This window comes from Polypterus senegalus, chromosome 9, assembly GCF_016835505.1.
Source record: "Polypterus senegalus isolate Bchr_013 chromosome 9, ASM1683550v1, whole genome shotgun sequence".
Taxonomy (NCBI): Eukaryota; Metazoa; Chordata; class Cladistia; order Polypteriformes; family Polypteridae; genus Polypterus; species Polypterus senegalus.
In genome coordinates, this window is record NC_053162.1 from 87,169,360 (window position 1) to 87,190,829 (window position 21,470).

Genomic DNA, 21,470 nt, shown 5'->3' on the forward strand with positions numbered 1-21,470 from the left:
AAAAGAGGCTTTACTGAGCCGTTACGAGTATGCTGGTGGTATTGACTGAACACGAAAGACAGAGATCTGGACACCCATGAACCTGAAGCTGCTAACTGTCTGGACAGGAGAGACGTTGATGTGCAGTGGAGCGTGTCTGCATTTCTTCTTACTGAAGTCAAAATTTATCTCCTTTTGTTTTGTCGACATTCAGGGAGAGGTTGTTGTTATGGCACCATACAGTCAGGACTTTTACCTTCCTCCTGTAGGCAGCCTCATCATTATCACTGATGAAGCCTAAAAGCATCTCTGGACTTTCTCTAGCATTGTTACATTTTGTGTGTGATACAGAAACAACAGCTGCATACCATATTACAGATGAGGCCTCACTGGAGTGTTGTATTATTTAAGAAATAATTTGTAATCAGTACAGTTTGTATTGTATGTAGCACACCATCTTAATACCCCTTTCAATCACTTTTTCATACTGTCTAGATTTGGACAGTGAAAAGTTCACTATAACTTCTAAGTACTGCTTACAAGTTACAGAATCAAACCCCATTCCTATCTAATATTTTTACTTCCTACATGTAACGTTTTACATTTATTTATATTACATTTCATTTGCCACATACCAGCCAAAATCTGAATTCTGTCCAAGCCTATGTCTAATGTTTCTGCTGACTGTAGAGTATATGCCATTTCACCTAACTTAGTGTCAACTGAAAACTTAACCCTCTCATGCACACTCACACTCCCACATGACCAGTACAGAACTGCCAGTCAACCTAATTTACATATTGTATATGTAAATTAAATATGTGTGTTGTGTAAATCTATATATTACATAATAGTAATAGGATAATATGAAATGAAACACCAACTTGGGTCAGTGTCCCACCAATCTGAATTGTGAGAGTGAAAGGGGTGCATGTACCAAAAACTGATATAATGAAGTAAGTAACTGGTCATCAACATTACAGAATACAAATTGTGTGTTTAGCTACACATTAGGCACATGAAAAACACATAGTTGCACTATAATTTAAATATGTTGGTAAGCAATGTCTGAATACTCTATATGTGTACTATATGTAGGGAAACAAACCAATCATATGCTAGTGTATTGAAATTTTATTTTCACAGCTGAGTTGATAAGCACAATATGCAGAGATTATTATTACAATTTGTTTAGGAAACACTTTCAGTGAAGTCCCATATTATATTGCACCTATCACTGTGATTACTTAATACCTACCCGCCTAATTATCATACAGTCAGTCATTTTCCATCCGCTATATCCTAACACAGAGTCACAGGGGTCTGCTGGAGCCAATCCCAGCCAACACAGGGTGCAAGGCAGGAACAAATCTCCGGGCAGGGCACCAGCCCACCTCTGCGCACACACACACTCACTAGGGACAATTTATGATCACCAATGCACCTAACCTGCATGTCTTTGAACCATGGGAGGAAACCGGAGCACCCGGAGGAAACCCACACAGACATGGGGAGAACATACAAACTCCACACAGGGAAGGCCTGGAAAGCGAATCTAGGTCTCCTTACTGAAAGACAGCAGCGCTACCACTGTGCCACCGTGCTGCCCTAATTATCGTGCAGCTAATAGTATTTGTGTGTAATTACAGTCCAGAAGCAGTAATGGAATAGGTAGGTAGCAGAAACAATAAATAGGAATGAGAAATTTGCACTTACCTGTACCATTAATTGAAACAGATGAGTAGATGATGAGTTAATGTAAGTACATTGACCTTGATATAAGTGGGTTAGAAAATGCACAGAGCTGTAACAAGAGACAAAATGAAAGTGTCACCCATGTTTTCTTTTTACTTTAATCACTTTCTTTAGCACAGGTCACCGCTTGTACATATTAAGATCCGCGAGGAGCATTACTATATTTCATATTTTGGATTTTTCTGTGTTTATATTATTGACACCCCTGCATAAAGTATGGCAGTGTTAGGACCAAATGTATTCTTAAAGGAAAAGGAGAGGAAAGGAAAGAAAAAAATAACAGTTTGGACATGTTATTTGTGGCAATACTTGAAAGAGCAGAAAAACATAATACTAAATTTTAAACCACTATAATGTTTGTTTATTCATTATTTTTTTTAGTAATCCAAGACCATGAAGGACAGGTGAACCAAATGATATCTGAATGCAGTAAACATAAAGCAGCATCTATACCTGAAGAGCGTGTACTAATTTTATTGCATTGTGTATTGTAGTGTATGTAATGATGTACAATTCAGCCAATAAAATTGTTTGCATTTTAAAGATGCCTTAAGTCATTCCAGTAATCAGGCTTGTTGCGCAAAGAAGGCCTGGGATTTTACTGAGCTCCTCTCTCTGTGGAAATGGCCAATGACGACCATGACAGCTAAATGCTACATTTATTTACTTGCAATCTTTAAATAACTTTCTGTAGAATAATTAAACTTGTTTCTCCTAAACCAAAAAAGGGATGAAAGATCAGCACCTCCCACATACTAAATTAAAAAAAAAGATGCCTTTCATTTAAGATGTTTTGTAAACTATAGCTGCTAAAAAAAAAATATCCAGAGAGTCTAGAGTCTGAATGCTGGAAACGTATACACAAGTGAAAATTTGCTGACAGCCATTTTTTTATTACTAGTCTTTGGGGAGATTAATAATAATAATAATAAAAAAATCCCTAAGTCCACAGTGTATTCTGATAAATTACATTTTAATACTAGCTGGATACATGATAAACTTTAAAAGTACAAAGTAATCATGAATAAATGGGGCTAGCTCTTAAAATTCAATTAAATGTGCTGACTAATTCTTAATGGAGAGCACAGATTATAAAAGCAGTGGTGAACTCATTTACAAGTATTGAAAACCTTGTTTGCCTTTGCCTGCCAAACGTCTAGAGTAGGGAAAGGCACTCTTTCTGTGGAAGAAAAAAATTATTCCAGAATCAGCATTTTTACTTTTTTGAGTTATGTTTAAAAGGGGAAATACTCTATTTCCCTTCAGGTTTATAGTTCAGAAAAAAAAACAGCAAATGTAGTCCTGTATTAATCTCCAAACTGCCAGACTGCACTATCCAGCTTTTCCACTTGTATTGTTAAAGGCTTTTAGACGGAAAGTGGAATAAGCAGGTGGAAATTAAAAGCCCTTTGACAATTTCAAGAAAGATTCCCTTCAAGCTCCTTTCAACATTTGTATAAGCTTCCGTGAGCAAAGTCCTGGCAGTCTAACAATACATATTTCCGAGCCAGAAAAAGACACTGAAAAGGTTACTTGGTGGCCTTGCTGCAACAGATATCTGTTTTTGTTCACATCAGACATCTTACACTTGCAGATTCTCCAGCGAGCCATCAACACTGCTTTATGCAGCAAGCAGTTTTCAAATTGATTCACTTTTGCCATCATAAAATACATTCAACGCGCTTCTCTTAATACACCACAAATTTAAATAGTTTCAAAGGTTTTCTAAAGGCATGTTTTTACTAATTGTATACTAATTTGCCTTGTGGTTTCTGGGAGATTGCTTAGTTTGGATAAATACAAAAATACCTACAGTGCAGTATTTACAAAACATGAAAACATTGCAGCGCAATGCAGAGTTAAAATGACAGGGCTGGCCTGCAAGAAGGCTGTCAACATTGTTAATGGCAGGAGAAGTGAAAGGAATAATAGGAATTGTAATCCATCTGAAACCGTCATGCTAGCATCTTGGTGAAACACCGGCGTTTAGCCTTGGCCAAGTGTGAATATGGGTTTGATCCATGAGGGGGTCCAGTGATGGACTAGTTCTTCATCCAGGTCTGGTACTTACCTTGGACCCTGATTCCCTACAACCCTCAACTGAATTAAATGTGTGTATTCTGTTGTTTAATATATTTCAGCAGGTGACAGAGACTACTTTTAGCATTGAATTCATTGAAGACCATTGTCTGACTATTATGTCTCACTGACATGTAGAATTATTACTGCAATTTATTTTACTTAATGATGCAATAGTGAAAGGTGGTATCAGATATAATAGTAATTATTGTAATGCTTTCATTTTTAAAATTATTTAATTGATTACAAGGTTTCATTACAATGGAGACATTACAGATCAAAAAGCAATGCTGTACTACATCTTATTCTGATCCAATCAAACAATTGCAAATAACCTATATCAGTAAAGGAATAGAGAACCAGCTATTGTACCATGTATTTATATTTAACATATAAATTCTTTCTTTCTTTCTTCCTTTCTTTCTTTCTTTCTTTCTTTTATTCAACTGAAAGTCAAGATCAGTTTCAAAGCAGTCTTAAAACTAGCCTGTACCAGAACTTGTGGTTTTATATGTTCAGGTTCAATTCATGCCTATGATGTTTTACTGCCGATACATAATTAACTGACATGAATAGACTTTTTGTAGTTAAGGAGGGAAACAAACAGAAATCATAAAGATTTCCTTCACTCAGCCCTCTATTACCATGTGTTGAGTTCTTATGTAGTGCGTGAGAAGGAAAATGGCAATTTTATAGCGGTTTCTTCGGTATTTCACAGGAGGAGGAATTATGTTCATGTCAAATCTTTTGAACCCATACCTCTCAATTATCATTAGCACTGTCTGAATAAAAGATTTCCAAAAACTAAGTTTGTCATCTAAATTTAATGTATGGCAACCATCCCCTTTACTTTTAAACCTTCTTTATATTTACGTATGCCACTGCTTAGACCATGATTGGTGGAAGAATCAAGTCCTCTGTAATCTGACAAAATACCTTGTGCCAAAAAATTCAATCATTTACACAAATGTGGACAAAAGCAGTGAAGCATAGTCTGTCCATTATAATAAAATAACTGATAAACAAAATTAGATCTCACATGGAGTTCATCACTCAGTGTTTCATGCAATGCAATGATTGAACCAATAAACCATTCCTTAAGGCAGCAGAAAATAAAACCAGACCTGTTGTCTACTACAATTAAAGTCAATAAGATAGTGGACAAAATTGGTTTAGCTGAATTTCAATGCCATAAATAAAATATAATTTTGTAATGTTTACTATGTTAATGGTCATATAAATACTGAATGCTTGCTTCCAGAACTGGATGTGTTCTTTGGGTCTTACAAACTTTTGAGCTAAGCAAAAAACTTTAATAAATCAAAATTGGATGCTAGTGGACACATATAAAAGTAATGTAAAAATTCTGTTTTGTTAAAAGTGTTACAAAAAAGCAGGTACCACACTTATGAAATCTTCTCCAGCTTCCTTTAGAACATTCTAATATCCAGCACTACTAGGAGTTTAATGCATGCCATTATTTAACCGTTCAAAGGTTCCCTGACTTAAAAACACATTTTCTTTTCACATTTTATGTGCTGTCAGAAGACATTTAATGTGTGTTTGTTGCCTTTATATATGTGAAGAGCAACAAAGGCTAAAGAGAGCAAATGTACAGAAATGAACATATTGACCTTTTGCAATGTATTAATAATACTACTGATACCACATATATTTTCAAAAAATATGTGAAATTATAGAATCCAGCCATTTTTCTGAACTTTTTGAATACATATTTATATACAAATGTTTATATATCAAAAGTAAAAAAATTAAGAATTCTTAATATTTGTAACGATTTGTTTTGCATACGCACTTTGCAAATAGATGCACTGTGATCTAATGTATATATAGTCCATTAAAATGCATATCCTTCTTTGGAATGATTTACCACTAATAAACAATTAATTTATTTTCACCGTCTTTTACGCCAACGTTGTTCCGCATCCGTTTTCACCCTAAACGTTTTTATGGTATAAAAGTCGCAGCCCACAGCACTTTCCTCCCTCGCTTGTATTTAAAAAGCGAAAAATGTTAATTGTTCAATGCTGTGGATTGTTTTCATTCAATTCATTACAGCACTATACGCATTTCTTCGAGTTCATTCATTCATTCATTCATCAGTTTTCAAACCTGCTCATTTAATTGTAGGGTTGCGTAGGCGACGGAGCATACCGCGGAAACATTAAGTGAAGGCAGGAAACAGTTCCATCGCAGGGCATACACTCATACCCAGCTAATTTAATTTTCCGATCCCCGATTGCGGGGGTCATAGCCTGTGTTGGAAGAACAGGGTACAAGGCAGTAGCCAGCCTTTGGTGGAGCACAGGTCCATTACAGGTCACACACCCTTACCATCCCGGCGTGGAGTCACCAATCAAACTAACCAGCATGTTTTTCTGATGGGAAGGTGTAAAGTACACATTGACAGTGGCAGACAGGAGATCTCAATAATAAAACTGATGAATGTGCGAAGAACACACTAGTCCACTGAAGAGGACAGTTTTTACAATTGCAAAGGACTGGACACAGATTTCACGCCTCGGGATTTAGGTTTGGAAACGCTCTCTGCAGACTACAAGCTTTAAAATACTTAATGTTTCTTACGTTAAATACGTTAAATACCCCAAACTTTTTAAGCATACATGGCAAATTAAATTTGAACAATTCAGCTTTAAATTAATGTATAAATCCATAAACTACTCTTTTTTTCCAAAGTGACTAAAGAGCAAGATCAAATCAGCATACCGTGTTAAAAACAGTACAGTATTGCTATTACGTTGCCGTTATTGCCAGTCACAAACGTGAGCAGGGTCAGTCCAGTTTATTATATAGCAAGCGACAATGCTATGCACCTGTTTGTCTCTAAGAAACATGAAGTTGAGGGTCTAGCGAGTTTTAGGTAAGAGACATGAAATAACCTTTTCTGTGGTCCAGTAATAAAAGCAGTCATCGGGTTAGGTGATGGGGAAGAGTTTATAGTCGATACTTCACAGGGAGCTATTCGGAGCTTCAGAACTGATTGTGATTGGTCACCTGGCAAAGCTGTAGCTATAAAGCCATATTCGAGGAGGAAAACGTTAACATGCAACTACTTTAAACGAAGACCTTGATTTGAGAGTCAAAATATTTGAGTTAGTATGCTACAAATGCCAGACATAACAGAGATTCATGAGAAATCAAAACGCTATCCATGCTACCTGGTGATTTTCGGACATGCACTTGTAAGATTCACTCAGAGTTGGAAACAATTCCACACGAGGAATCAACCGCATTAAAGGAAGGAAACTACCATAGTTTTCTATATATCTGTTTCGCAAATGTTATTATATAAAAAACAGTTAACAAAATAAAGGGAATTAAAGAAACAAATTCAGAACATTTGAAATCAAATCACCTTATTATTTTGCCTTTAGTTCATTTTAAAATGTCACCTATTTGTAAATGGATGTAAATTCTATATCCATATCATTTGTATGTCAAAAAGTCACAAAATTTAAAAAATGACTACATAGTGTATGATTTTACTAAAAGTTACACTATGACTATAGCTCTTACGTGATAATATGGCATTTATATAAAACGAATTGTACATCAGTGTTATTAGAAAATTAATTTATAAGAAACTAAGAAAGGCAATGACTTCAATCAAATCGTGTATTTAATGTGAACCCTTTATCATCATTATTATTTCTTATTTAAACCTCTAATCTGTAGGTGTTCGTTATCTTTGTGGCGTAACTAATATACGATGACTGATAAGTCTTCAAAACATGCAGAAATCACTGGTAAGATTTGCTATGATGGTTTCATTTTCATGTCTGTTTTAAGGCTTTTTACATCATAAACATCTTAAGATGTCAATTAACTATGTGGAAGTGGCAGCACTAATGCGATTTTCTTGATCGGTTATACCTTTGAAAAAAAAAACGATCCGCTTTCGCGCAGCAGTGAATACGCGGCGATTATAAACATTTCAAAACTTTTACAAAGATGAAGAGGAATTCGATTCTGCTGTAAATCCAGAGAGCGAATGAACTCTGTGCTTAGAAACACCAACTCATGTCTTCAACTCGACGGTCACTTTTATGAGTGCCACGCACCTGTCAAAATACCAAAGGATACACTGCGCGCTTTCTCTTTTAGACGGATGAGAATGGACATTTCCTATTACAGTAAAAGCAATTGCGTGTTCAATTATTTGGGAATTGGTTCCTACTTTACACCGGTTACGATACTGGGGTCACCCCTGACCCGTGTAAACCAAAAAGCGGTCACTGAAAGCGGATGATAAGTGGACGGGCGGATGGACGGACGAGCAGAGGGATGATTGGATAGAAGAATGGATGGATGGATGGATGGATATCCATATATAGCATGCTTTTTACAGAGAATAGTGTTACGATTTACAATTCAGCCAAGAATACAATGTGAAGCAACTCAAGACAACAGCAAAATGGATGGATGGATGGATGGATGGATGGATGGAAATTAATTTTCACCGGTGTTTAGAGATTCCTTATAATATCTAGTGTAAAAAATGAAGGCGGTGGTTTGTCACATATTTCAATGATTTTTTCACAAATTGCACGTTATATCTTCAACAGCTTTCAGATTTTGCTTCACCTAAATTTTATTGCACGTTTTAAATACCGTATATCACACCCTATCTGCATTTTAAAAACCATGAAACACAAACTTCTTGTTTTCTAACATAACGCCACGTAAAACAAACCAACAAAAATAAGCAGTTTTTCCCATGTTGACGAAAAAATAAATGCAAAAGTAGAAACATACTTTGTGTTGTGAGGCACGGACCGACTTTAATAAGTTAAATGTTGTTCTTGAGCGGTAATTTAAACCACAACAATAAAATAATAAGCATGTTTGAATGTACAAAAGATTTTGCCCGAAGGTTAAACTTGTGTGGGATTTGCAAAAGTAATGTAAATAGGACTTCATGTACATTTTACAAAGTGAATCATTTGCGTATGATAGTCATCCGTTACCATTCAACCATATGATAATGAAACTGCGTTATGTTTCGGATTTATTGCGAATTGTTATTAAAAAAATAAATAAAAATTAAAACACACACACATATGTGTGTGTGTGTGTGTGTACAGAGGATGAATGAGGAACAAATTTACATTTCTTATATACTGGATTAATCTCTTCCAGTACCATTTAATTTCCCCGGTGCCTTTACTAAGACGTGTTACTGCATTTTCAGATTTTATTTCTATAGCATACGTCTCGAAGTCCTAATAAAGCTTCTAGATACAGTAGTTTAGACTATAAGAAGCTAACAGGCAAGGACAAAGTGCCCTACCAACTAATCAGGCTTGCGAGCTCAGTTATTATTATTTTATTAATATAATTAGCCAACAATCGGTATCAACTTGCCACGTTTGAATATGTTAGACAGCATTTTCTCAAGTGAGAATTCGACATTGTTAATTACAGTCACATTGGTCAATGCTAGTGCAACATATTAAAACGCCATTCTATAAAAGAAACATAAAGCAAAAATGCAGTTCAATGCATGCATATGAGTAAGATAAGAAGATACTACGGCTAGGATGTTTACGTTAACACATTTAAACTGTTAACTCGCTATGAATCTTGAAAAACTTTTCGGTGATTTTTTTCTTCTGTTTTATCAACACAAAAAGAAAATTGAACAAGTAAAAAGAACTTAATATCAACAGGAATTTCAAAAGCGAGTAAAATGTTGGTAATAGTGAATGCATAAAGGGTGGTACCCATACACTTTAAATCAATCCAGCAGCCAATGAGTGTAATCAGTGGTCTGTTTGTAATCCCATCCTTTTTCAATAACATATACACCACTTGAACAAAAATATACACGACCACCTACCAAGTAAGTAAAAGTGGTGAAGGAGTGGCGATGATTTTTTACTGTTTTCAATTATATGACAACAATGCAATGTGTCTGAGGACGAAGATAAAGACATTTCTAAGAATCAGCATGGGGACAAAAGAAACAAGCACCACAAAATGCGACAGTCTAGGAGTTGTGCGGATGTGCATAGATAGATAGATAGATAGATAGATAGATAGATAGATAGATAGATAGATAGATAGATAGATAGATAGATAGATAGATAGATAGATAGATAGATAGTATACCATTATATATTAATTTTAAACGCAAATGATTACATCTTGCCAGAAGAAGGGGCCTGAGTAGCGAATCGAAAGCTTGCATATTGTAATCTTTTTAGTTAGCCAATAAAAGGTGTCATTTTGCTTGGCTTTTCTCTAACCTTCCCAAAAAATAGTCCCTTCTTGATTTTTAATCCACGCAAATATCTAAACTTCCCAAAAAATATTACATCAAATGAAACTCTCTTTTTGATTTTTAATATTTTGACATGATATTCTATTATTAAATATGTTTAACTCTCTCTTTGAAACGTTGCATTCATTGGACAGTTTTTTATATTGTACTGTGAGCTTTACAATACTGTGGGTTGTTAAGTTTTTGATGGAGAGGCATATATTTTTAAACACAACGTTAAACTGGTTTATCTCTCTTTAAATTGTATTCACTTTCCAGGCATGTTGCAAATATTACAGATTTCGGGTAATACTTACAAAATATAACTGCTATTGATTTAAGTTACCGGATTTTTGCACCAGCATAACTGCAGCCTGCTACTTAAGACTGGCAATTAAAAGGACTGATATAGCAAATGATGACTTTTAAACTGAATACCTTTATTTAATATTTAGCTGTATTAGACGTTCGGCATAAATGCATATTATAATGCGCTGCGCTGTATCATCCATTCTTCCATACATTTTCTAAACCCGCTTCTTCCTGAGCAGGGTCTTAAAACTTTCAGCATAATCTTCCTGATGGTTTTATTAGTTTAGCAATAGCGCATTAAAATGTTATATTTTAGAAACTTGTCTGTTTCACCCTTTTAACTTACTCTAATGTAAATAAATTATTTTACTTTCGCTGTGACATATTTTGCTTTTGTAAACATAAAAAAAAACCCTTGTGTGAAAATCTCCCTTTTTTAATCTTTAGCAAATAAAACTAGAACCTGTGATTGAAATACGGCCGTACTATGCAATTAACGTCTACCTATTTTTCTCCTGCTTGCAAAGGAAGCATTTAAATTATATCCTTGTGTGTATTTATAACCCAGCTAACGCAATAAATCCCCTGCTACCTCCAACAACAACACCCTTTTTTAAACTTTCCGTCCATAAAGAGCATTTTAGTTCTAGGGCTGCACTTTGGCTCAAGGTCTAACGGTGGCTTTCCCTGGGTTCCAATAGTCCGGTGGCGGTGTGAACTTCGTGACATTTCTGCATTATGTCTCTTACAGATTTAATTCGGATGGATTACGACTTTCCACCGTAAACAAACGTAGTTTAGGTTAACTGGAGACCCAGTGTCAGTTTGTATGAAAGAGTATCGGTGTGTGAACGAGTGTGTCCTCACACACCTACACACACAGAAACACACGCACGCACGCAGAGACTAGCCACCAACATTCTAAACTGATGCCTTTCTTTCACTTATTCAATTTCACAAACTTTATCATAAATTTGTTTTCTAACATACCTTTAATAAAATGTGTTATTTCGTATAGGTAAAACAGCCATTTTCAAAACGAAAGAAAAGTTATTATTTGCTGAGCATTTCATTTTCACATTAAATGGTGAAGCTACTGGATGTGCTATGCGCTCTGAAAGATTGGTTTTCAAAAATTTACATGTAACATCGATCGCTAATGACGGAATCCTATATGCCATAATATGCCACAATTACTGTATTTTGCAGGTGTAATTGGAAATATTTTTCTCAACATGTTAGTGATAATGCACCTATAAATTAGGTTATTTTATCTGCTATACAGTAAAAGGTACGACAAAAAATATTGTTGCAATTTCATTCATTCATTCATTCATTCATTCATTCATTCATTCAATATAGCACTATAGCGGCATTATCACATGCAGTGAGTGAAGTGCCCAGAAGAAAGTGACGGCTCAGGCGGTTTTTCGTTCTAGAATCATTTCCGCATACCCCGTGACCAATGAATATGTCGAAGAAATGTGATAATTATCTCTTAAGTATTATTTTTCAGCAACGAAACCAAATGCTTAAAACTATAGGCAAAATATATTTAAGGGGTCTCATTCTGTGCTTCTGATATCACAAAAGGTTCGAGTGCACAATGCACCCCGGAAACAAAAACAATTGAACCAATTTGTGTAATTTAACAGATGACATAAGCCGAGTATTAAATGTAAAAGTCCTACACCTTATTTTAAGGAATTTCTGTCTGTCTATTTTAATAAATAAGTGTACGTGTTTTCGATTCTTCGTCACACACATGAAAAAACAACGGACTTACGCTTAGTACTTTGCAAAATTTTACTAGATTCTCTTACTATTAAAATGTCAATGTCGGCTCGTCATTGGGAATATTTTTTTTTTTTTTTATATATAAATCATTGTTACATGTTACTTTGGTCTCCAAAAAATTAAGTTAATTTCCTCCATCGAGTTCTCTTAATCAAATGGTAATATAGAAAGATAAAGGGTGATGCGATGAGTTTATTTTTGGGGAAAAAAAGTACAAGGGTATATATACCACGTGACACGACCTATTAAATATGGCAATAACAGCATTTCAACTCGAAATGCTCGTCTACGAGACAATAAAAAAGAAACGATTGATTTCCAAGTTAATTTTCAGCAGTGATCAGTCGCTAGAATTGCTCACACGTTACTTGCTTTGTCGCGTATAGTCTTGCATTAAGTTTGAGATCATTTAATATATTACATAACGAATAACAGAAGCGAGTTTGTGAATGTGTTGTTAGATAATGCATCACCATCACCACAACCACACCAACATTGAAATATTATTAAAAAATTTACTGTGCGGCATGGTATCTTAAAGTTAATGAATGCGAATAACCATTCTTGAAAAGCGTGTCTCGTAAATTATTCTGCCCTATTATTGTCTTTTTTTTCCGGCTTCACATCTTGAGCTTATACTGAGCAATACTAAACTACATTGCTGATTTTAAATCTTACTCCCTCTAAAGCAAAAAGGTGGAACCGTTATATGTCTCACTCTTTTAACATATTTTAAATGGCAATATTTTAGACAATTTGCGAAGTAAAGAACTCAGAGTGAAAATGTTAGATTATTCACAATAATGCAATGCGATTTTGCTTAAGTTACATTTATATTATGTTGTTAATTTTATTTTACCTATTTGAATGGAAAGAAATTTACGGAGAATAAAAACAACTTTGCATTATGGCGCAATAATGGCGTTTGATTTAAAGTTACCGTTACTTAATATTCATAATTTGACTTAATTCAAACTTTCCAGCGAACCTCAGAAGGTCCTGCAAATGCATGTCCTCTAAAACTAATGATGCTAGCTGGAATGCAAGTCAGTTTAGTGACTAATATCCGAGCGTTAATGCCAAAGATTGAAAAATTCCTTCAGCGAAGTGGCTGTAAATTCCGAGGGATGCAATGTTGTCAAATATTTCATTGAAAAACGTCATGGAAAATGTGTGCTTTCAGCTTAAAGGGCCAAGTGGAAAGGGGTAACCTTGGGGCTCTGTCAGAAAAAAAATACTTATGTATGACCAAAAAATGAACTTAATGTTAAGGGCATGTGTCAAATGTATAGACGCATATACATTCACTAGAAATAACACATAAACTGTAATATGTAAACAGTGATGCGAAACGTTTTTGAGATTAATGCCTTATAGTTCTGAAGAGACCGAACATTTTTCAAATGCAGCCTGTTTTATATACTACAATGATACTTCTTAAGAAGACAAATAACATAGATAGATAGATAGATAGATAGATAGATAGATAGATAGATAGATAGATAGATAGATAGATAGATAGATAGATAGATAGATAGATAGATAGATCGTTAGATACAATGTTATTGCTGCTCCATATTATCTGACAAATCAATTGGCTTGCTACAGCATTTTTAAAGTTCAGTTGTTCCAAACATTAATTAAAAGCATTTTTCAGTAAACAATGTGTGTATTAATTAATAGTCAGCCCCCGGTATATGACAGGGACTAATCTCGGTTAGAGGGATCTTGTTCGTGCTCTGCCAATGCCAAGGAGCTGTCCAAAGTGCACGTAAAATATTACTCTGTCCTGTCAACACCTTTTAGCTGGAACATTTACAAGTTAACAAAATGCCAATCTTCTGTTTTTTACCAACGGGTGGAATTAGTGCTGTCACTCCCCTTCTGGTTTATGTAAACCTTTGGGGATCAATTTGCAGAAGACTGAAAAGACTATATGGTCTGCAGTGCGTAGGCAGAACGAGCGGGGAGGGTCTGAGCGAAATCTGTCACAGGGTCTTCTTGGAGTGAAGTCATCAGCGTTAATTAAAAGCAGGGAGAGGAGAGAGGGGCGCGCGCCTGCCCGTGCCCCTGCCCTCACGCTGGGTGGTCTGCACCACTGATAAATGGACTGGCCTCATGCAACCGGGGGCACCTAGTGCACAGGCTACTTAAGAAAATAGTACCTATATACATGGCTGTCCTCAGGTTACACACTCACTTCATACAATGACCACTTTGCAAAACCAATTGCTTAATATATGTGTAATTATACCTGTAGTGCGTTCTCCATACAATCTGTTTTCTTAATTAGAAATTTTGTCAATAAACAACAAAGCCCGATTGAGTATTGTCATCATTACCTTCGGGTAAGCTTATTTTTAAATGGCAGTGTTTAATCGGAAAATTTATCGGGCTTTATAATCGTTATTTTAAGTTTCACTAGTTAAAACACTCATTGTAAAGTTCTTGTAAATTCGATTGTTATACAAGCTCCCTAATTTTTATTATTACGGTTTGCCGTTTGGCGGATTTTTCTTTTATCGAAACAAGATTGAACTGAGAAACCATAAAAGATAGATAGATAGATAGATAGATAGATAGATAGATAGATAGATAGATAGATAGATAGATAGATAGATAGATAGATAGATAGACCTGCAAAAACTGAAAACTGCATCGGGTAACACTTACTGATTACTTATAGACGCCAAAAGAAGCAAAGGAGGGTTTATATGTTTTATTGAAGATATTATATTATATTATATTATATTATATTATATTATATTATATTATATTATATTATATTATATTATATTATATTATATTATACATTTGCATATTAGCTTAGTTTAAATTTGTTATATTTGCATCTTGTAACAAACAGAAACGCTGAGCTGTATTTAATTTTCATTATTGCATTTAAATCTTTCAAGTTTTCTTAAAGTTGCGTAAGCCTTATGTAAACTGAATTGTTTTAGTTTACAACTTTACAAAAATTGCAGCATTTAACATTTATTGGATTTCTTTACTTGAAAACGCCAAACGAATTAAACAAATGTTTAGTAATTTCATTGAAAATAGTAGACATTTATATTATATTACATTATATAGTTGTAGTTTTATCTAGGTTGTTCTTCAGGTAGTTAAAACATGAATGAATTCAGCTAACAAATCACTTCTTCAGTTTGTGGGCTTTAGGTCAAAACGAAGCGGTCGTCGCCTGTAAAGCACCGCGGGCCCAACGTTCTGCTGAGCTGATTAGGAAGAACATTTCCACCCTCTTGGGGATTACAAATTAGAATTTCACTTTAAACCGTATTTACTTCTGTGCTATGAAAGGGCCCATTTGCAGGAAACGTCTAATATTGATTAATACATGAATAAATACTCGTTTACACGCCGCATAATATTTGGCGAATAATGAACCTTACTAGTTTGGTTCGATTTTAAAAGTCCAGAGTTTGTGTAATAATAGTAACGTACTTTCCATTTACTAAATGTTGGGAAAAAATTTCAAGTAATCCTAAACTTTTGCATTAAGCAGTATGGCACTTCATTCGAACTACTGACTCTTCTTTAAACAAATTAATTGAACTTTAGTCATGTTTATATTTTTACGCGATTGTTATATTCTGAGTCATGCTTTATATGTATTCCTTTAACATTTTACACTTCACCTTTTCTCAAGATTGAATATTTTAATCCGATTCCTCATTTCCAGCGTGGGAAATTGAGTCGTATACACAAATGTCGTGAAAGCATGCTTTTAAAAAACTTTTTGAGTCCGACCTACAAATATAATAATTGCAGCACTTAAGCAAGGTTAATACAATTACAAGGCGCCAGAGGTCTTCGCTTTGATACAGCCCATAAATCCCCACCCTCCTTAGAACTGACAGGCAACGAAAAAGTCCGAATGGGAACAGAGTGACACTCAATTTGTGAATCCCGTCACTTGTCTTGGAGGAAAGTGCCAGCCCTTGAAAGTGACTTACCTTTGATTGTCAGTGATATCTGATCAACAATGCAAGTGTCAGATGCCCGTTTGGGTTCCGTTTTTCCGTACGCCGCAGAGGTGGAGCTGATTTGATTTTTCTTTTCATGCATACGAGGTCTGGGGAGAGACTGAAACATGCATTATTTTTAAAGCGTAAGTAACTAAACAGAGTAAAAGATGGCATGTTTTACGTGGATCAGAAAGGGGCATTAGGAGATCTAGCGGGAGGTTTTGCCTGCATTTTTATTTAAAGAAGCCCAGCGAATATGTTTACATTTTGCAGTATAAACATCCTGCCCATGTTCCTGTCTATCTTGAAAAGAAATCAGAAACTGGACATTTGAATGGATATGCCCTTCTCTGTTAACACATTCTTTGATTTTTAAACACTTTATTAGTATTGTTGCTGTTATTATTTTTAGATTTTAAGGCACCATGTACCCTAAGCACTTACACAAGGTATTACAAGCACTAATTTATAGCTTATAGGCCACAGAATGCAACGCATAATTGCAATTTCACAAAACAAACTGGTTTGAGAATGTTACGTTGTTAAGATGAGACAACCTATATATAGACAATTCAACTCAATTCTGTTCACATCAAAAAGAGATTATTTGCCCCACAGAGCTTTAACAAAACAAGAAGGGTCTGGTGTTTTAGCAGCATTGCCTGGATAAATACATTTAGTGCGTTGCATTTTGTAATCAGTGTATTCTATTATAAGTTAAGGTGCCAACAACACAATCAAATACTATCTAAAAATATTTGTGAGAAACAATATAAAAAAGCAAAAGCAGAAATGCATCTCGTAGCTAGTGAATTACACTTGCGGTTAGCTCGCTTTAGCCCACCCCAGATTGTTGTGTGGGAGGGGGACTGGGCGGGGATCGGTCGCTTCTTACGTCTTTGACTGTCAAGAGTGCACAAGACGCCGATGACAAGAGATAAGTAAAAGGCGAGCTCCCCTGTAAGGGAGAGAACAGACCTAAACCGATGAAAGGCGATTCCCTGAGTAAAGCACTGGAAATTAAAGGAGCCACCCGGCAAGCTACGCTGAAAGCGGCAGAACTTTTCAGAAACGTCAGTTACAGAGGAAGCAACTTGAACGCGGAGTTCCAGACTTTTTTTTTCCTTTCTTTCTTTCTTTTTTCCCACGCACTGTTTTTGTTTGGTTTTCTCTTTGGCATCAGCAGCACGCGGTTTCTTCTGATAACAGTTCTGATTTTTTTTTTTTTTTACACTTGAACCGCTAGCTTGAAGCTCAGGTAACGAACATAAATTTGCCCTAAAAAGAGGATTTTGTAAATGACGGCGGAAATTCAGCAACCTTCATCCCAGACCCCCGCCCAGAGCAGCCCGATGTCTACAGCTGCGGATAAACCTAACAGCCAAACGACCGTCATGGAGACAGCTTCTTCCACTACGAAAAGCAAGAAAACAAACGCCGGGATCCGGCGACCCGAAAAGCCTCCTTACTCTTATATTGCTCTGATAGTAATGGCAATTCAGAGTTCACCGACTAAAAGGCTGACACTCAGTGAGATCTACCAATTTCTTCAAAGTCGCTTTCCATTTTTCAGAGGTTCCTACCAAGGCTGGAAGAATTCAGTGCGTCACAATTTATCTTTAAACGAATGCTTTATTAAGCTCCCCAAAGGTCTTGGTAGACCAGGAAAGGGTCACTACTGGACCATTGACCCCGCCAGCGAGTTCATGTTTGAGGAGGGTTCCTTCCGAAGACGGCCGAGGGGCTTTAGGCGAAAATGCCAAGCGCTCAAACCTATGTACAGCATGATGAACGGACTAGGATTCAATCACCTCCCAGACACCTACAACTTCCAGGGTACTGGAGGTGCCCTTACCTGTCCGCCCAACAGCCTGTCTCTAGACAGTGGGATTGGAATGATGAACGGTCACTTGACGAGCAACGTGGAAGGAATGGGTTTGGGGGGCCACTCTGTGTCACATTTGTCAGCGAACACTGGGCACTCCTATATGGGAAGCTGCACCGGCGCATCAGCTGGAGACTACACGCATCATGACAACTCGGTGCCGGCCTCGCCTCTGCTAACCAGCGGCGGTGTCATGGAGCCCCACTCAGTGTACTCTAGCTCGGCCTCGGCCTGGGCCCCTTCGGCCTCTTCAGCTCTAAATAACGGAGCGTCCTACATCAAACAGCAGTCCCTGTCACCCTGCAACCCCGGGACAAATCCATTGCAGCCAAGTCTTTCAACGCACGCGCTTGACCAGTCGTATCTTCACCAGAACGGCCATAATACAGACTTACAAGGTAAGTAGTTTTAAAGAACTAAAGGGCCGAATTTGGTCATTGTTGCTCATCTAGAAATATGAAGTCTTAAGCCTTGTGCAAATGGAAATAATTAGTTAATATAATACCTCAGTATATTTTGCTAAGAAAAAGCATTTGCATTTTTAAAAATTACTGTAGCCATGCCATCACTCGTAAAATAATACAATGCCTTAATTGTAGATTTTGCCATTTAGTAACATTCGGTAATTTCCATGGAAATGGACCTTAAATAGAAGCAAGGATTTATTTATATGGAGTACCATATTGGTGGTCCCTAGTTTATGAGAGCATTTGTGAAGAAAACTACTAAACCTTAATCTGTGTTGTTACTTATCACGCCGTTACAACTTCAATAATATGAGGTGCGGTCAAGACAGTGACCGTCAGACCTTTACAAATAACGTTTAACGGTCCGAGGTATTAGAAAACAAAATGACCAGGACAAATATCTAGAAGCAGACACCACTAATTAGCCAATACCCGCGGAAGTCAAGTACTTTAGCTTCCTGTCCTGGTTGTCCTGGGCAGGGGTTTGTCCAAATAATAAACAGAAGGTTTAACCCTGCCTCTTGTTTTCCTAATGCATTCCTGTAGGTGGTTAAAGAAAACACGCATGGGGCATCTCTGCAGGGAGAGTGTTTACAGAGGGTGCCAATCCAGAGGCAAGAACAACAGTCAGCAGTGAAGCCAGACGGGGATCCCCTGAGCACTCAGCAGTCTGGGGGGATTAAATGGCGTGCAACTAGACAGTCCTCTCCGCTGTCAATTAAAACAAAATCAAACCCATATTTTGCAAAGTAATATAATTCCTGGTCATTATTTAGCGCAGGCGATGTGTAAAATTTGTTCTTAGTTCTGCTTTTCTTAACTATTAGCAATCAGACTTTTTATTATTATTCTGATTTGCTCTCATTTCCTCTAATTTAGGCAGAGTTCGCCCGTGCAAGTTTGTCCACACAGTGATGTTAAATTTCTCCGAAAAAGATACCATTTTAAATAAAGCTTTATAATGTTAATATAAATAATAATAATAATACATAACATGACCACCATATTCTTTATTTTCAGAATAACCAACTGAACAAATACGAACGCATATAAAGGACATGTATTTTATATATTGATCTTTGACATGATCATTGTTAAATAAAATTTGAACATAGAAATTTACATTTCCATAATATTCCGAACTTAAAATCGATTAGCTGTTGATACATTATTAGGATTACTTTCATCTTATATGGCGATTAATCACAATGTTTCAGCTATGCAATAGTTGAATTAGTTCATCCATCTATCTTTCCAACCTTCCATCTTCCAACCCGTTCACCTATAGGTCGGGGTCTCCGGCAAGCTTATATGTTGGCAGCAAAATGTCACAAGCCGAGAACCAGTATAGTGAAATTATTGAGATTTGTATTTAAATATCTTTGTCCAATATCATTCTTTAAAAAGGTCAAGCGTAAGGAAATTTAGTTATTTAACTTATACCTTACTAAGTTCTTTCGTTATTTAAAGGAAATAGTCTATTTTGGTACATGACTGGTAAGTTATGAAAATTAATGAAAAGGTTAAAAGTAATGCATATTTCAGGATATGTTTACAAAAGAATTATTATACTATAAAAATGACCGTAAAGAAACGCTTTGAGCATTAAAAGGGGGTAACACTTCCAGTTTTTACTAAAAAATGAAAGACCGTTCCTGAATTTTTATTTAACAGCCTAAATAGGGTACTTAGGGAATATAAAGTGTACGTTATCAGCAAATAACTTAAAATAGCAATAACAATACTAACACTTATTTTTTAAGACGTTACAATACGCAGCTTTTTAAATAAGCACCGTGTTTTACAATAGTTGAAACCCTTGTCTGTAGTGTGGTGATTCATCGTCTTTGGATTTTGGTCTTTTCTGTCACCATATCAGAAACTATTCTTTTTTTTCATTAACAGGTATCCCGCGGTATCATTCACAGTCACCCAACATGTGCGATCGAAAAGAATTTGTCTTCTCTTTCAACGCGATGACATCTTCGGCAATGCATTCGACTGGCAGTGGCTCTTACTATCACCAACAAGTGGCATATCAGGACATTAAGCCATGTGTTATGTGATTGTCACAAAGGACACCAATTATCAGTGGAAGCCACTAAAATCCTTTCTTAACGGGAGCAATTCATTTAGTACAAATCTTTTAGAAGTAATATCCAAATAGCAGTGACCGTAATGTGTGTACAGTACAGGTAATTACATTACCTGCGAGAAAATACTGAAAATCAGTTGTGTTCGTGTAAATGCCTTATCTGAAGAAAGGTTGGCTAAGGAAAAAAGTCCTAAAGAAAGATTCTGAAATAATATCATCTACGACAGTTGAAAAAGACCAGCGGGACAGATCACAGCAAAGAGGACGGACTTGCTCGAGGCAAAAGACACGCAAGACGTGAAATACCGTGATGACTGAATACTGAAGACAATCAAGTAACTGCGCATATTGTGCAACTAGCGACTTTTGAAATCAAAGCCCGACAATCAGGATTTTGGTACTGCACGATTCTGCTGGCAGATAAATTCACAGATGTACCTGTATCTGTGCTAAATAGACTTTACGAACGTGTCGTACTGTTTTTGTGCATATATATATATATATATATATATATATATATATATATATATATATATATATATATATATATATATATATATATATATAACATACCAGTACACAAGTTTGTATATACTTACTGTTATTTACTTATATATAAGTAAAAAAAAAACTCCGATACGAGTTGCTGACTGTATTCCATCTCTAAAAAGGTTTATTGCAAACTCGCCATTTTTTTTTACATTTTTTTTTTGCCACCCACCTACTGCTGTTAAATACAAGGCAAATCCAGGCATCGGAAAAAGCTGTTTTATTAATGAGCTAAAGCAGATATCTAGCTTAATGAACC

General features: G+C 36.0%; 1 protein-coding gene and 1 long non-coding RNA gene across 7 annotated transcripts in view; one reads left to right on the top strand and one right to left on the bottom strand.

Moving 5' to 3' along the window:
• Positions 1–16,432, bottom strand: part of LOC120535499 — a 51,794-nt gene extending 35,362 nt beyond the window's left edge. For 4 of the 6 annotated variants that reach the window (XR_005634908.1, XR_005634909.1, XR_005634911.1 and 1 more), the window contains exons 1-2: positions 16,204–16,432; positions 1,696–1,783 (exon numbers count right to left, since the gene is read on the bottom strand). This is a non-coding gene — a long non-coding RNA (uncharacterized LOC120535499). The remainder of the gene's footprint in view (positions 1–1,695; positions 1,784–16,203) is intronic. The other 2 variants (XR_005634913.1, XR_005634912.1) reach the window with 1 other exon arrangement.
• Positions 16,433–17,152: 720 nt separating this feature from the next.
• Positions 17,153–21,169, top strand: foxf1 (forkhead box F1). The gene is made up of 2 exons (XM_039763395.1): positions 17,153–18,498; positions 20,473–21,169. Exons 1-2 carry the CDS (start codon positions 17,514–17,516, stop codon positions 20,631–20,633), a joined length of 1,146 nt encoding a protein of 381 aa, XP_039619329.1. The 5' UTR covers positions 17,153–17,513; the 3' UTR covers positions 20,634–21,169.
• The last annotated feature ends 301 nt before the right edge of the window (positions 21,170–21,470 follow it).